The 16,351-nt window shown below is 34.2% G+C and overlaps 1 protein-coding gene across 2 annotated transcripts in view; it reads right to left on the reverse strand.

The window, feature by feature from the left end:
- Window positions 1–7,854: 7,854 nt before the first annotated feature.
- PPP1R3A (protein phosphatase 1 regulatory subunit 3A) overlaps window positions 7,855–16,351 on the reverse strand; it is a 54,737-nt gene continuing 46,240 nt past the window's right edge. The window contains exons 2-4 of one of the 2 annotated variants that reach the window (XM_066362521.1): window positions 16,199–16,257; window positions 15,979–16,103; window positions 7,855–14,066 (exon numbers count right to left, since the gene is read on the reverse strand). In XM_066362521.1, coding sequence (XP_066218618.1) covers window positions 11,688–14,066; window positions 15,979–16,103; window positions 16,199–16,257 — 2,563 coding nt within the window. In that variant the 3' untranslated portion in view covers window positions 7,855–11,687. Of the gene's footprint in view, window positions 14,067–15,978; window positions 16,104–16,198; window positions 16,261–16,351 lie in introns of both variants that reach the window. The other variant, XM_066362520.1, reaches the window with a different exon arrangement.

Here is a 16,351-nt window from a genome sequence, read left to right on the forward strand (position 1 = left end):
AAATGTTAAATCCAGTTTGTCCTTATAACCATGATTCAATATTACTAGTTTAGTCACCACAGTTACGTATTTTTTAAAAAATCAAAAGTATAAAATCAATCCTGTACTTTCACCTTTGGCCAAGATCTTGTTACATTTACAAAGCCTGTTTCTCTCCAGATGATGAATATCATATCGAGAGTTAATATCTGAGCAAGAGGACTGCTTGACTGTGAGAATCTGTGAACCTTTGTTATATGGAACAAACACCCCAGGTTATAAGCTATTTGCTAGCTTTAGTTCCTATAACAACCAATGGAGGGAATTGACTCCAACATTCAAATATGTGAGCTTTAGAAGATGTGTGGCCTTCAATCAGTTATCTGAACAAATTGTGCTTACTCCTCCCAGCAAAGAACTCTCAACCCCTGTTGTTCCAGTTTTGCTTATTCCCTTCCCCCTCCTTCTCTCTCTTTATAAAAACCCCTGCCTACACCAGAAATGGAGATGGTTTTTTGAGAACGGGAGTCCCCCTATCTTCTCGGGAGGCTGGCACTAAAACAAACCTCTTTCCTTCTCACCAGCACCTGTGGCATGTAATTGGTTTTCACGGCAACAGGCAGCCAGTCCTGACTGTTATTTTTTTCAGTTATGTTACACAATTTAAGGCAAAAATATTAATAAGCTTATTATGTACAGTAATAAAGGGAAAATTTTACTAAGAAATGGTCACAATAATAAACTTATTTGCTATTAAGAAATAAAAGTCTTGAAATATTTAAAGCAAATTGGCACAATTATAAGAAGAAATGAATACCTCCATATATTAGCAGGAGATGTAAGGCAATGATAATTGAAGCTGACTACATATTAGTTAGAATATGGTTTTGAACAATAAACTTAAGAAGCTTGACCTAACAAATATATATATATATAAACCTCTGTACCCCTAAAATAATATGTGTACATAGAATAACGATCAAACTAACGATGTAGTTGATCACAAAATGTTATCACATTTCAAATAATTAGCAATAGTTTTATAACAGTCAGATGTAATTTGACACCAATAATAAAAGGTCATATAAACAATTAAATGTCCCTTTAACTATCTCATGTATTAAATGACAATAATTACAATGACAAATAAGAAATATAATTAAATAAAAATTAAGTTATATATATGTTTTAAGATATAATAATTCAAAACCAATTAAATGTAGTTAAAAATGTTGGGTTTATTTTATAGAATTATATGAATTTTTTTCTTTAGTAGAAGGCTTAAAAATAAATGAGATAGATATATTTACCTCAAGAAGCCAAGAAGAAGAAAGTAGAAGTAACTGGATTAATAAAATTATAAACTAGATAGTTATTCTATTGACAGAGTTCTTGAACCTGCATAAGAGAACAAATAAAAATAAAGTGTTTCTACACTATTGGCATAATTACCAAAACACCAAACTCATAGCTAGTAGAGCTAATGACAAAGTTCAGCAAAATTATTGAATAAATGACATAAAATTCAAGTATTATCAATAATTTCCCTGAAGAAAATAAAGTGCAAAAATGTTTTATTCATAATAGTAACAAAATTTATAAGGTACCTAGGAATACATCTATTAACAAATGTGCAATGTAGTCACAGAGAATCTTATAAATTACAACTGAAGGAACAAAAAAGACATAAGAAATACACTATTATCATGGATGGGAAGACTAAATATTTTTTAAATGTCAATTCCCCTCAAATTATTGTACACATTCAGTAAAATTTCAATAAATATCAAGTATTTTATAAATCTTGGTAAGCTGATTCTACAATTCACTTAGAAGAGCAAAGGGCCAAAAGTTACAGAATTTGAAAGAACAAGGTAGAGATAACAAGATCTACTATAAATCTATAGAAATTTAAGCCATGTAGATATACAAAAAAAGAGAGGCTGAAATATATCCATAAAAGCTTGAGAATTGGCACATTATAGAAAAACATAAATACCCTATTTCCACCTACTATTTGAGAACCTGGAAACATTTCCTTTACAGTAAGTCCTCTATCAAATTTCCTACGAGAAAATGGCAAGTTCTCTGCCCCAGTATGGGATATAACGGATTGCATTGGGAATGAACATCTGATTCACACAAAACCAATGCATTTCTCTCTTCTAGGAGTTTAAAACTGGGACTCAGACCACTCTAACCAGTTAAATTTTGAATTATATAATCAGGATGTAAGACTACAGTTGGAGAACTTTATTTTAGAAATCATCTATCATGAAGAGATAGTTCACTAACAAAAACAGAAAAAAAAAGGAACACAGAAAAATGAAGAAAGATGGGAAACCATGAAACCCAGAAGAAACTCTATTTCTGATGGCTTTTCATGACCTGGCTTCTGTCTCTAAAGATGCCTATTTTTACTTCCAGCCTTGGAGTGCCAATTTTTTTATAATATGTTTTTCTCTTGCTTAAACTACTTTGAGAGATTTTGGTTATTTCCAATCAAAGCTTTGAGCAACACAGATGGACTATTATCAAATTTCTCTTGGCCTTAGCAATTAAAAATGACAATGCCCAACTTTATAAAATATCACAACCTCTACAACCTAATTGACAGAACAGCTTATAGAGACATAAAACAGATCCCATTAATACTTTCAAAATGAGCAAAGAGTAGATATAGAAAGGCAATGTCTAGAAATTGTTTCTCTATGTCTTGTGTGGGTAAGATTGGGTTGAAGTCAGTGGAGGCAGAGCTAAAAAGGCTTTTCAGCAACTATGTTAGCCTTTTGCCATTCATTTAGCATGAACATGTTCTGCAGTCTTAAATTATGCAGTTGTTTGGAGTTTCCAATGCGCATATTCCATAAATGGAAGTGAAGAAAAAGCACTTCCATTGTCACTCAGCCTCAGCGCTGTGCACCTGTATGAAATGAAGCCAAATGTGAAGGTCATGCAAAGGTCAAAACTAGATGGAGTGATACTGGTTCTGCCTTAAAATATTTTTGTCTCTTTCTAAATATCTCAGGCCATTTATTTATATTTTAATTTAGTTTTGCTATTGTAATACTATTGGCTTATTTCATGATTGTTAAATGTCAGTAATATGATCTAGTTTCTTTCCAAAATTTATTTTTCTTCTTAGAGATGATTAGCTGAATATAGATTCCCAGTACGGCTTCCAGCAGTTATACCACCATAATTTTGAGTAACACACAGTGTCCTCCACAACTTTTGAAGCTTTCTTCTCTTATTTCACTTTTGGGTATCCTCAATGATGGAGTTACCATGTCTGGAGCTCTCTGAGTAGGTTATAAGCTATATAGTATCTGGTTCCACAATGATATAATTATTAACATCAGTAATGTATAATGACATCTTTCTAATAGATTCTGGCCAGTGCATTCTTTATAAAGTGTTCCTACTGGTTATTCCCCCCCCCCTTTTGAGGGGAGGGTTGGCTTGCTTTTTTTCCCTTCTTTTTTTATCATTACCCTCTGCATTAGTGCCTTTGCAAAAATGTTGCTTTACTGTACCTAGACTGACCAGGGGCTGGTATATCTGAATTATGTTCTATGATCTTAAGCACAAGAATTCTGTCTGTAAATTATAGATGACATTCATATTGAAAGCTGCCTCCTTTATTTATGTGAGACGGAGTCATTTATACCTGCTGGCTAGGATATTTTCTTGGATATTAGGCTGACATTATCATTTTCCATGGAAATCTTGTTACTTTAAAAAGTAAAAGGAGTTCTATTAATAATTACGCTAGGACTGTAGGCATAAATACACACACACTATCACAGTCATATCAAGATTTGTCTTTATGGCAGTTATGTTTGCAAAACTTAATTGTAATGAAGCATTTGGTGGCTTTATTGTGGTTTCCTTCACACTTAAAATTATATAGTGTTAAAAATATGACAAATCTCTGAAACACCAGTTTTACATTGTGCTGCTTCTGTTCCCAAATCTTAACTCTACTATTGAACTGGTCACAAGTTATTGCTATTATTGGTTTATAGCTTCATCTCCTGGAACTAACACATTGTTTATGATTTTGAAAGGAATCAACATGTATATTTTCTGAATTGAAGTTATATGAATAAATTGAAAAGAACAAAATATTTTTTAAAATTTTCTTTTTAAGTGTGTTAATAATGTTAGGATTATCTGTGCAAAAGATATGGTGCATTATATATAATGTCCTTATATATTATTAAAATAGCTCTATGAAGGATACTAATACATCACTGTACAATTCATAAGAAAATTGGTATACCTGGATAGAAGGAGCAACATGGTACAAAGGTTAAGAGAATCGACTCTGGAAAGGCTGAATCCAGACTTTGACATTCAGTGGCTATGTGATCTTAGAAAACTAGTTCCCTGTATCTGTTTCTATCTGTAAAATGAGAAGGTAATAGTATTCTTCTCAGGTATTTTTAAAACATGAAGGGTTTTTTTCACATAAAGAGCTTAAAACAGTTCCCAGTTATTATAAACACACAAGAGTCAGCTATAATCTTGCTATAATAATAATTATAATAATAATTGCTATTATTATTAGAGATTAAACCTCACATGCACAGATCAATAGAGATACAACTGAACATGTTATACTCAAAGATTCAGACTACAACTGAGTTCTTTGCTAATTCATGTAATAAAAAAATCTAGGCCTGACCTGTAGTGGCGCAGTGGATAAAGCATCAACTTGGAAATGCTGAGGTCGCCGGTTCAAAACCCTGGGCTTGCCTGGTCAAGGCACATATGGAAGTTGATGCTTCCAGCTCCTCCCCCCTTCTCTCTCTCTATCTCTCTCTCCCTCTCTGTCTCTCTCTCTTCCTCTCTGTCTCTCTCTCTCCCACTCTGTCTCTCTCCCTATCTCTCCTCTCTAAAAATGAATAAATAAAATAAAATAAAAATTAAAAAAAAAAAATCTACATGTTGCACTTAAATTGAATACTAACTTAAGAGTGGAAATAAGATCATGTAGGTAAAAGAATTCACATGGAGGAAGACAACAGCCTTATACTGAAATCTATAGACCTGACCTATATCAAAAATATTAAATTTCAAATATTAAATTTTAAATATTAAAGACTGCAAAATAAGTATGGAGATTATTTATAACTTTTTACTTCTTTTTCCAATCAATTTTCAAAGAGTAGAAATGTATTTAAAATATTTTCACTTACATTTCTGAATGTAAGAATATATATTATCTTTTCTTTAATGCAGAACTGTTTCACTTAAATATGGGAAAGTTTATGTACATAATAAAAAATGACAGTTGCATTTTCCAAAGATTTATGAATTAATTGGGAAGATCACTTAAAGTTTAGAAACAAAATATCCATATCATTTTTAGAGTATATGTATTAAAATGATTTAAATGTGTAATATTTTCATAAATGCTTTATATTAAAAATATTTTATAAACTGAACACTGAAAGCCTCCTGCATAAAATTGTTAAAAGTAGATTATGGGTTATTTAAGTGTTTAAAAAGAGAATTTCTAACCTCTTATATTACTTTCTAAGCACCATCTCTCTGCTGTTTGATATTGTTTTATTGAGTGTGTCTTTAGAAAATTCTAAATGTTTCCACTCAGAGTGAAGTCAACCAATACAAGGTACTGATGAATTCTACAATATAGTGCACATGTATCTGACTTTTATTTAAGTCTTCAGAGACTAATTATTGATGGCTTTAAGTCATTATATGACATGTGACTACATTTCCAGGCCATATACTGCTTTCCTTTAGACTTTGGCTCAAAAATTGGCATATCTTTGCATTATTATTTTTTTTCTTTTTCTTTTTTTTTTTTTTTTTTTTGTATTTTTCTGAAGCTGGAAATGGGGAGAGACAGTCAGACAGACTCCCGCATGCGCCCGACCGGGATCCACCCGGCACGCCCACCAGGGGCGACGCTCTGCCCACCAGGGGGCGATGCTCTGCCCCTCTGGGGCGTCGCTCTGCCACAACCAGAGCCACTCTAGCACCTGGGGCAGAGGCCAAGGAGCCATCCCCAGCGCCCAGGCCATCTTTGCTCCAATGGAGCCTTGGCTGTGGGAGGGGAAGAGAGAGACAGAGAGGAAGGGGGAGGTGGAGAAGCAAATGGGCGCTTCTCCTATGTGCCCTGGCCGGGAATCGAACGCGGGTCCCCCGCGCGCCAGGCCAACGCTCTACCGCTGAGCCAACCCGCCAGGGCCTGCATTATTATTTTAATTTCATTTCTAAATATGATAAAATGAGTTTCTTTAAGAACAGTATAAACCTCTTGCATATTACATTCATCACTACACATTGTGTTAATTGACTATGTTAGCTGTCATACTGCCAGCAGATGTTGCAATATTATGTCTGCATGTATGTACATGTATGTATATGCCTATGTGTGTGTGTGTGTGTGTGTGTGTGTGTTTGTGGATATACGTACTCTCATATGTTAATAAAGCAGATAGTTTATTTTTACCTTTTTGATTTGTTTGTTTTATTTTGTACAAATGTTTTGTTTAAAAAAGCACTGACTATTTTTGTTAGTTGTTCTATTTGCTTACCTTAAAAGTTGACCTGTAGAACAGGTGTGAAATTGAGAGGTCAGCCATTTTCAAAGGGCATGGCAACAGTTGGGAAGATTGAGTTTCTTACACTTTATACCTTGTGATGTTTGTTGGTTTTTAAGCTACTGAGCTATTTTATCTGAAAACATGTCTTGTTTTATTAATTATCACATTAGCCAGTGAATAAAAATATGCATTATTATTTTAATGTATAATTTATATGTTACTTCCTATGAAATCAAATGAGGAAAATGTTTTATGTGCTAGGAAGAATTAATAAATATAGAAAATCAATTTGATTGTTAAGAAGAATGAAAGAAAGAATTGTTTCTCTCTTTTAACATCCCAAATCCACCATATTACTATGTTTTATCTCTATATTCTCTTTACCACTTTCTACCTTACCTTTGGTAGTTTACTAAAACATCCTAGCTTTGTTCTGATTAAATTTATTCATTTTAAAATCAGACCTCAGAGTATCTTGTGCACATTTCAAGAACAGAATAGGAAGGAGATAGTGTTGTGATTCAATTCTAGCCACACGTATCAACTGAGGATTCTTGCCAAACAAACTCAACTTTGTCCCTATCCTAAACACGCAGGCAATCCAGTTAAGATAGTCAAATGCCCAGTGCATGTAAGAAATAGTGTCCTAAGAGATCTGAAAACAGAGTGATCCCACCATCTGGAATGGTGGGAGACTTCAAAAGGATGAGCTATACACAGAAAACGTGCAGAGTAGGATAGGGAGAAACACGTAGACTACTGAAAGTGACTTGTAGACAGAGGGGTGTACATGAGCTGTCGCAGAAAATCCAGCTGAGCTGGACTGACAGAGGACTTGAATTAGAGAATAGTGGAAATAAGGATGCAATGGTGCAGGCATGATTGTGTGAAGGGCAAAGCAGATGCATTAATCTCAACCAAGACAGGTACTTAATTAAACATAGAACTATGTTGCAAAACTAGATCTTGGAGGCATCTCAAACAAATTAAAATAATTTGTCTGGAATCCATTATTGATTTGTCCATGTTCCTCTTTACTTTATTATGACTATAAAGAAACTTATGTGTTTCTTTTGTTTGTATGGACCAATGTCACTCCATTAAATTTAACTTCTAAAAAATGATTAAAAAAAAGATTAATTATATTAGTAAAAGACTTAGGAAATTTGCCTTTAAGTTTCCAGATAATATATGTTTTTATTTCTGAAAAATGAAGGTGATATGTGTGTATTTAAAAAAATACAGAAATGACACAAAATAAAAATGTTGAACTTTTTAAAGAGTTGTTTAATAAGGTTTTACCACACTACAATAATGACATTTCTTGTAAAACATGTGATCATTTAAAGTTAGGCTGAAAGTCTAGTGAAAACTTAATTTGCTGTTTTAAAAAGGTTTGGGTAAAGTTATAAAAACATTGGATTAATGAGAAGATCTATTTTTAAAAGATGAAAACTAAATCATGTTGCCATAAATTATTATAAATCACATCTGAGGAATAAAAAAATAACTGATTTAATCAAATAAATAAAAGGAACTTCAGGTATGGAAGAGTATGGCGTACCGTATTTCTTTCATACTTGGATGCAAAATCAGAGTAGATTCTATTCTTCAGTTCCACAGGAACTGGCTAAGACAGATTCAGATGACAAAAGATGAGTCTTATTTCATAGTTCAATTTCCATATTCATTCAATGAAAGCTTGAAAGGTCAGAGATCCTGATAACAAGTATCAGTAGATGAACTGAGCCTCTCCTGCCTGCATCTGTATTAGTTCTCCTGTTAGTTTTTGTTATGCTTTGCTACCAATTTTATTTATATGCAAAAAGTGAGGCTAACAAAGAAGAGAACAAGTCTGGTGACACAAAATGATATTCATGACTGAAAGAAATTAAGGACTTAATATGAATGCTGTTTGGGAAAAATAAAGTATTTTTTTTATTTCCTTAAATTTGGTATATATGTTTTAAAGCTATCGATTTAACCAGCAAACTGGTTTAAGATGACAAAAAAACCCCCAAAAAAACCCTGTTTCTTTCACAAATTTGTGGCATAATATGTATACTCTTGAAAGAATTCGAGATTAAAATATTGGAGCTGAGCAGGGAAACAGCTACATTAATCCAATGTTCCTGTATGTTGAAGGATGGAAGTTGTTTCAGTGACTCATTTCTTCCTACATTGAAAAATATATTTGACTTATACAGATGTGAATTTTTAAGATAATTTTACTACCTACATTTGTGAGACTTGCCAATTAATGTTTTAAATTTTGTTTCTAATAGTCAGAAGCCCTGCAAGATAAAAGGTGATGGTTAGTGTGTCACATTTCTTACCCCTTATGAGAATCAAGTGTGCAATGCATTTCCCTAGGCATCCTCGTGCCACACCCTCTTTGGCTTTTAAGTATTACTTGGGAGACATGGTGAAGGCAGCTATGCTTGCAGAAGTCATTCTTGCCATAGTGATTCACAATCAAATTTTTATTAACCAGACTTTGCCTATTCTTTCTGGATTTACTTTTCTTGTTTGACATAATAATGTGACAAAAATATGTTCCAAAACTCTACTTCTCCACCCAGTGATGGTTTTTATAAATTCTTATGACTATTTTAAATACTTCACAAGTAATGTTTGGAAAGTCAGTTAAATCACCATTTTTTTCTTCTTGCATGCTGAGAAATACACAATTGGGCATTTATATCCTTTGGTTGTCATATTATAAATATGCATGAGAATGTTTTATAAGTTAATGTTACCAAAAGTCAAATAAAAGAGATAAAAGAAGTTGCATATTTTTATGTAAAAAAGAATAATTACAGTTTGTGCACCTGTGTTCATGAAATTACGTAGTGTTCTTTACATTAATTAGATGTGGTATTTTGACTGAAACTTAAAGGTAGAATGAAAAAACCAAGCTATTAAGAACTAAAGAAGTGCTAACTTTAATGCCATTGTACTTTAGATCTGTCAACAAAGTTATCAGGATAGCAATTTTAGAGATAATATGCTAGGTATGTCCTACAGCAGTGGTCCTCAACCTTTTTTGGGCCACAAACCGGTTTAATGTCAGAAAATATTTTCACAGACTGGCCTTTAGGGTGGGACGGATAAATGTTTCACGTGACCAAGACAAGCGTCAAGAGTAAGTCTTAGATGGATGTAACAGAGGGAATCTGGTCATTTTTTAAAAATAAAACATCGTTCAGACTTAAATATAAATAAAACGAAAATAATGTAAGTTATTTATTCTTTCTCTGCCGACTGGTACCAAATGGCCCACAGACCGGTACCGGTCCGCGGCCCGGGGGTTGGGGACCACTGGCCTATAGTATCCTACTTGTATTTAATAAAATTGTGCTTTTACAATCAAATATTTGCCCTAAGTTCTACTTCAAGATGTTTGTATTTATTCAGCTAAAAAGTTAAAATCAAGCATTCAATTTCAGTGAGATTTGAGACAAGGGGATTTGGAAATAGTTGTGTACCTAATAAAATTTACAGAAATCACATACTACCATATGAAAGTCAGTTAAAACGCTCCACTCCAATTTTTTCTTCCCATAAATGCATGATTCTTAGAAGTGTGGAATGATATATGCAAGTTTTACTTATTGGATTTACCTTTACAGGTAAATAAATTACTGTTTCTCTCTAAAGAGCAATGCTACCCGCTCTTTGAAAGACGTTCTTATGAGAAAGAAATCACCCAAATAGGCCCCCTTGATGTAACTCTTTTACATTTTCCTGGCCAAGTCAAAAGTGCCAGACTACATACTAATGCCTTCTCCCTGAGGACTAGCCACTCAGGGTATCAAAGGGAGTGCTCTGTCATAAAACAGAGCACAGGGTTTTTCTTATAGTAGTCCTTCAGTAAAAGGTAATTTAAATCAATTGTGTAAGAATATTTGCATTACCCACATGTGAGTAAAATGACCAGTTGTTCCATTATTTCACAGACTTAGCCATAGATAATAAAAATAACCAAAGTCGTTGCTATACTGGATATTCATTTCTCCCTCAGTAGATTTCTACATTTACTTATTTGCCCAATTTAAAATTTGAGTTATCATCCAACAATCTGATAATTATATAATAAATATCACCAATGATTGGTTGGTTACCTAAATGCACCTTGAGGAATAATACATTGTCTTATAATGAAAAAATATTAAAACTTTATTTGAGGACAAAAAATACTATCCAGCAGAGTAGTTAGTTTGGAAGTGTTTTTAAAATTACTATTATTATTTGAAACTTTATAGGTACAAGTTCATTCTAAAGCAATGCTTGTAGAACTTTAAAATTTTTTATCTCTGAATGATAGTTGACATTGAAACTCTTCAACTATGTTACACAGTCTCCCTTTCTAAAAGAGAACCTACTTCAAAACAGGTCACCCACAAAATTTTGTAGAATTGAAAGGTCATCTCTTAATTGGTTTAGTCTTTGTCAGATTTGGCTTATATCAATAGATGCCCTAACTTTGTATGTATAAGGAAGGTGATGTTAAGTGTGTGCATAAAGTATTACTCAAGCAAGTAACATGTTTCTTCAATTTAAGTTTACATATTTTAATATACATGTGCATTGTTCTTAAAAATCTTAAATTGAAGTTGAAAGATTTGACCTATCAAACTGTGCTAATAAAAGATATAGTGGTAAGTGCAAATTTCATGGTCACTACTGAAAGACCAATAAAAAGCCTCTGCCATTGTCCATGTTTTATCTATTTTTAAAAACCATAGAGGGGAAAGTACTCTCAGGGAAAAAAAATGAAGCTTTACTGCAAAAGAAATGAATGCAAGAAATAGCACTTTAAGTAGTGAAGAGTTGTGAAGCATTGCAACTTCATCGCCTGCTAAGGAGCAACAGCTGTACCTAATTTCAACTTGACGTGCTTCAGATCTCATATTCATATAGGTATTTAATGATCCAAGCATAATGGTCCTATATAGAATAATTACTTATATGAAGGAGCAAACTTTATACGCATTCCTTTTTCAATGATCCTTTAAGAGGAAAAAATGCACTGGTTCTTTGAACAATGAATAGTCTTATTCACCAATCCAAATATTTGGGGCTAAACAGCTTATCTTTGAAAAGAGAATAGTCATGGTGCTGAGGTTATTTCTTTCTGACAGACTCTTTTTGTCTCCCCCCTTGCCAGGATAGACAGTACAATGAAAAAAGGTAGAATGCCAAGCCAGTCATTAAGTCATACTGGTAGATGGTTATAAGAAATACCAGAAACAAAATGAAGTAGGGTATTTTTGAGTGGGTATATTTCGAAAGTAGAGATTCACTGTTCTGAGCTTGACTTGGCTGGGTAGGAAGATCAGCAGAAGCAGAGCTCTCAGACTCCTCGTCCCCCGAGAAACACAGCGATTGTCCCAAGTTTAATAAGCCTTCATTTTTATGCCTTGCCTCTTCTATGTTTTCAGCAGCTTCAGTGATTAAAATTTGGGGCCCTAAATATTTTTTCACATTGCATTCTCCTTGTTGAAAAATCTGACCTTTAAATTTTTCTCTTCTACTAACTGATGTCACTGTTCCTGAACTTTTGGAAACTCCTTCAGGTGTATCTCCAGGATGTGGGTATTTCTCAATACTCTGGATTTCACATGTTGGATTATGATTATATTCTGATTTAGTAGGAATAGACTGGAGAGTCATGGTAGTAACTGTATTCTCTAACACAATCGCTTGTTTGTAAGATGATACTGAAGTTGCAGCGCAGCTATTGGAAATGTGAGAAGCGTTCTCAGAAGCTCTAATTGTGTCTGAGTTTAAAGCAGAATGAATAACGACATCCACATGCAATTCCTTTGATAATTCTTGGACCTGCCCATAATCTCTATTTTCTGGAAATATTTTTTTGTCTGTTGGTAAGATTCCGAAATTCAAATTCAGTTCTGAGGCTGATGCTGTCTGATCGCCTCTAATGACCTGTGAGGTTTCTTCTATAGATGTTACATTTCCAGTGCCCCGTTTCTCCCTGTCATGTGTCTTTGGAGGATTGTACGTAGACACGGTTTCATCACTCTCCATTTCATCTACATGTACATTACAAATACCTACATCTGATTTTTTTTCAAAATCATTGTCATAGATTACACCCACTGTGTCTCCTTGACAAAAGTTATAATGTGAATCATCATTTTTCCCTTCATGTGGATCAAACGCTGTTTCCTTTACCTCGATGGGCCTGTCACTTCGTGCTGTCTCTAGAGGTAGCTTAGCAATTATTGCTTTTTCTCTAGCAGACACGCTTTCTAGAGTACTTTCTGATGTTGTCTTAATTATATAAGCTGTACCTGCTTCTGCTTTCTCAGTAATATCATGATCAGCTAGAGAAGACAGTTCACAGCTCACTGTTTCTTGGCAGGTAAACAATTTTTCTGTAGGTGTAGCCGTCAAACTCCTTGTATTATCTCTTTTTTCCCACATGTCTTCACAATCCGCTTGTTTTTTGATCTGCTGTGTTGTATTTGTCTTACTCTCTCCCGCTTTTCCCTGACTTTCCAGAAAATTCCACCGTTGTTTATGCCGAGTGTTCTTATTCTGATCTTCAGGATTAATCCGTTCTGAATTTTCTTCTTCAACTTGGAAAAGATAATCATTCTCCAAAACATTTTCATTTCTTGGTGAACACACCTGACCGGGCATCTCTCCTAAAGTAGTGCCTTTATTAGTGAAGAAATCACACTCTGAGGTTGTTAACACACTTTCTTCCCAATTTAGGTTTCTTTTTGGGGATTGAAAGGAATCTGCTCTGATTGCCTGGTGAGGACTCGTGGTGTCTTGACTCTGCAGAGCAGTGAGTTCCCTGCTACCAGCCCCGCTCCCTTTTACACTCTGCTCCGAGCGGCTCGTCTTCTGCTCTTGGTCATGTGAGATTGATTGAAGAGTTTTGCTTTGTTTTTCATTAATGTCTAAATGTATTCTTTGCTTCTCCTTCTCCTTCTTACCATTCCCATAATCTTTCTTGGGAGATCCCTTTTCTACTGATTCTTCCAAATGGAAATCTCTTCTTAAACATTCCCAATCTTTTATTTTAACTTTCATATCTCCTCCTTCATATTTTTTATTAAGGTTGTCTGCCATTAGCTGTTCCGAGGAGGAACAAGGTATTTTCACTCTACCTCTCTTTTGAGCTGGGTTAGCATTATCATCCAATACTTCTTTGTTGCTGATATGTAATTGCATGAATTCATCACTGCCAGTATTTCCCAATGATGGCTTGATTTTTGTCATATCTGGAGTAATTTCTTCTGAAGGTTGATGACTACATTCATTTCCTGAGAAATAGTTTTCATCTCTCTTTAAGGAGCTTCCTGCTGATGAACTTGGAGACAAAGTCATTTTAAGCGAGTCAGTGTATACTTCATCATGAATATGCTTCTCCTCTAACCCTTCAGCTCTATTTGAAAAATTGACTGGAACTGTTGAAAATGTGTTCTTTTCATCTCTGGAAGCAGTGCTTCTTATTAAGCGTTGATTTATCTTAAGGAATAAAAAACAATAAGGAATAATGACTTAATGATTTTAAGTATACAAAATGAACTAGATAGGTTTCATCAACTTGGCTACTAATTATCTGGTAGATTTCCTCATTTCATTTGTGGATTTAGTGCAAATTCTGGAAGCTAGATGTTTGGGGGATCTTTGTAGGCTATGTCTTGGGAATGAGATTAATAAGAAAAGGGACCAAAATTAATCATTCTCCTTCCCAGCTTCCAAATATCACATTGTATTATTCAACTATTCTTGCTTGTCATTGCACTTTCTCCTCACTTGGGATATGCACACTGATAGCTCCATGCTAATCAATTAGAGAGCAGCTTCCTGGGTGCCCCTTGCTGCATTCACACTTGCTGTAGGTGCCCCTATTACAGTTTCTCTTATTAATATGTTTTCTGCAAAGCCCCTGCAAACTATTAATAGCAAAACGTCACTCAAAGAAAAGTGAGGGAGTTAATGTCTCTGCAAATTCTGTTTTAATGACCCTCTGCCAACTGGTACTCAAATGTATTTGAGCTCTTCAGTGATGCCAACTGTCAGGATTTAACAGTGAGATGCCTGTGTGTGTGTGTTTTTTTTTCCTCCTCATAACTGACATTTGCATGATCTCAATAATTATATGCAAATCTTACGTTTTCCCCTTCTTCTCACATAAGGCTCATGTTACTTGTCAACTGCACAGCTGTCTTGTAAGCCAATGCCTGTGGGTTCCACAGATTTGGTTGTATTTCCATCTATTATAGAGCTTCATTGTTTTATGCATTAATGTCAGCGTGGAGCAAATTAGCTTCTAAATTATAGGTCCCTGTTCATTTATTGGACATACAATCTCAGTAACTTCTAAACAAACTTTTATATTTGAGCCTGCTCATTGTAATGAGGTATATTGGTGAAGTATGTGATTTTTTCAGGGCCCTTTCATTATATTCTGTGGTTTGGGGAAAAAAATGGCAATGTTAACTTTCAGCTGCTGAGAATTCTCACAATGGTGACAACTTTGTACTTTCTTAAAGTTAGAGCAAAGTAAATTGCATACTTTAGTGATGCAGCTTCCATATCACCATAGAAAAGGGAGAATGTGTGGGGAAAGAGATGAGCTCTATTTCTTTTCTGTTTCAGTCCTGACACTTGAAGAGGCAAATGTCATTTTAATCTTAGATGATTATGAATCGATGTATTCTAATGAGAAGAGTTCCAACCAAATTCAGTAAAAGGTAAATTATATTATGTGACTCATTTACTCCTATTTCTTCTTTTGTAATAAATATGCTATCTAAACCATCCCTCTCTCCCAAATTCCAACAGATTGAATGTTCACCAAGTGTGAAATTTATAACAAATGTAATACTGTATTGCACAGTACAGCACTTGTTTCCTGTTAAAAAAAAATATGGTACAGGATATTTTCTCCTTATTTTTTAATGTAATACTTTCCAATGCTATAGAACTTAAGAGATTCTTACAAAGATGTAAGTTTAAAAAAAATGCTACCAGATGCAATACTTGTGGTGCTGGACAGAACCCTAACAATCATCTAATCCAGCCCCCTCATTTTACAGGTGACTTTATGCTGAGTGTACACTTGCCACAAATATTAGAAATGCACATCAGAATAGTGCTACCTCTTCTGTAATTCCTACAAACTACTAATCAGAGCTACTGGTAAAGAGATAAAAAAAATTAATGTTATTAATTTACCACTGCAGAGAGCAGAAGCAGCAGACTGAAATCAAAGTGCCTTGTTGATCAAGTTAGAGATGCAAGGGCAGACTAGGCTGTGCTTTCACATTTGCAAAATTACATTAGTTGAAGCTATTGAAAGGCCAGCATTACATCATCTTTGAAGCATAAATGGATTCATCTTCTTTAATACTGTGGCAACCAGAACACTTACCATCAGCTCTAATTCTTTCTCATCATGTTCATCGTGTCCCGTGTTTGCATCTTTTACATTTTGATTACCGGTGTCCAAGTCTTCCTTCTCCTCATGAGAACAAACAATTATTGGGACATAGGTATCTGAAAAATTAATATAATTGTACCTATGTAAGATTGTATAATTGTAGGCTTTAACAAAAAGCAACACATTTTGTTTAAAATTTAAAGAAGATTACCTGTAACCTTGGAATTCTCAAAGTTATTCTCATACGATGTTCCTGAAGATTCTTCTTTACTGCTAAATTTAAAACAAAATGTTACACATTTCTCTGGAACCATATCTTTTATGTATTTTTATACAGGGGGAATTTCAAAACAATAATGAACCA

The sequence above is a fragment of the Saccopteryx leptura genome, chromosome 2 (genome assembly GCF_036850995.1).
Source record: "Saccopteryx leptura isolate mSacLep1 chromosome 2, mSacLep1_pri_phased_curated, whole genome shotgun sequence".
NCBI lineage: Eukaryota > Metazoa > Chordata > Mammalia > Chiroptera > Emballonuridae > Saccopteryx > Saccopteryx leptura.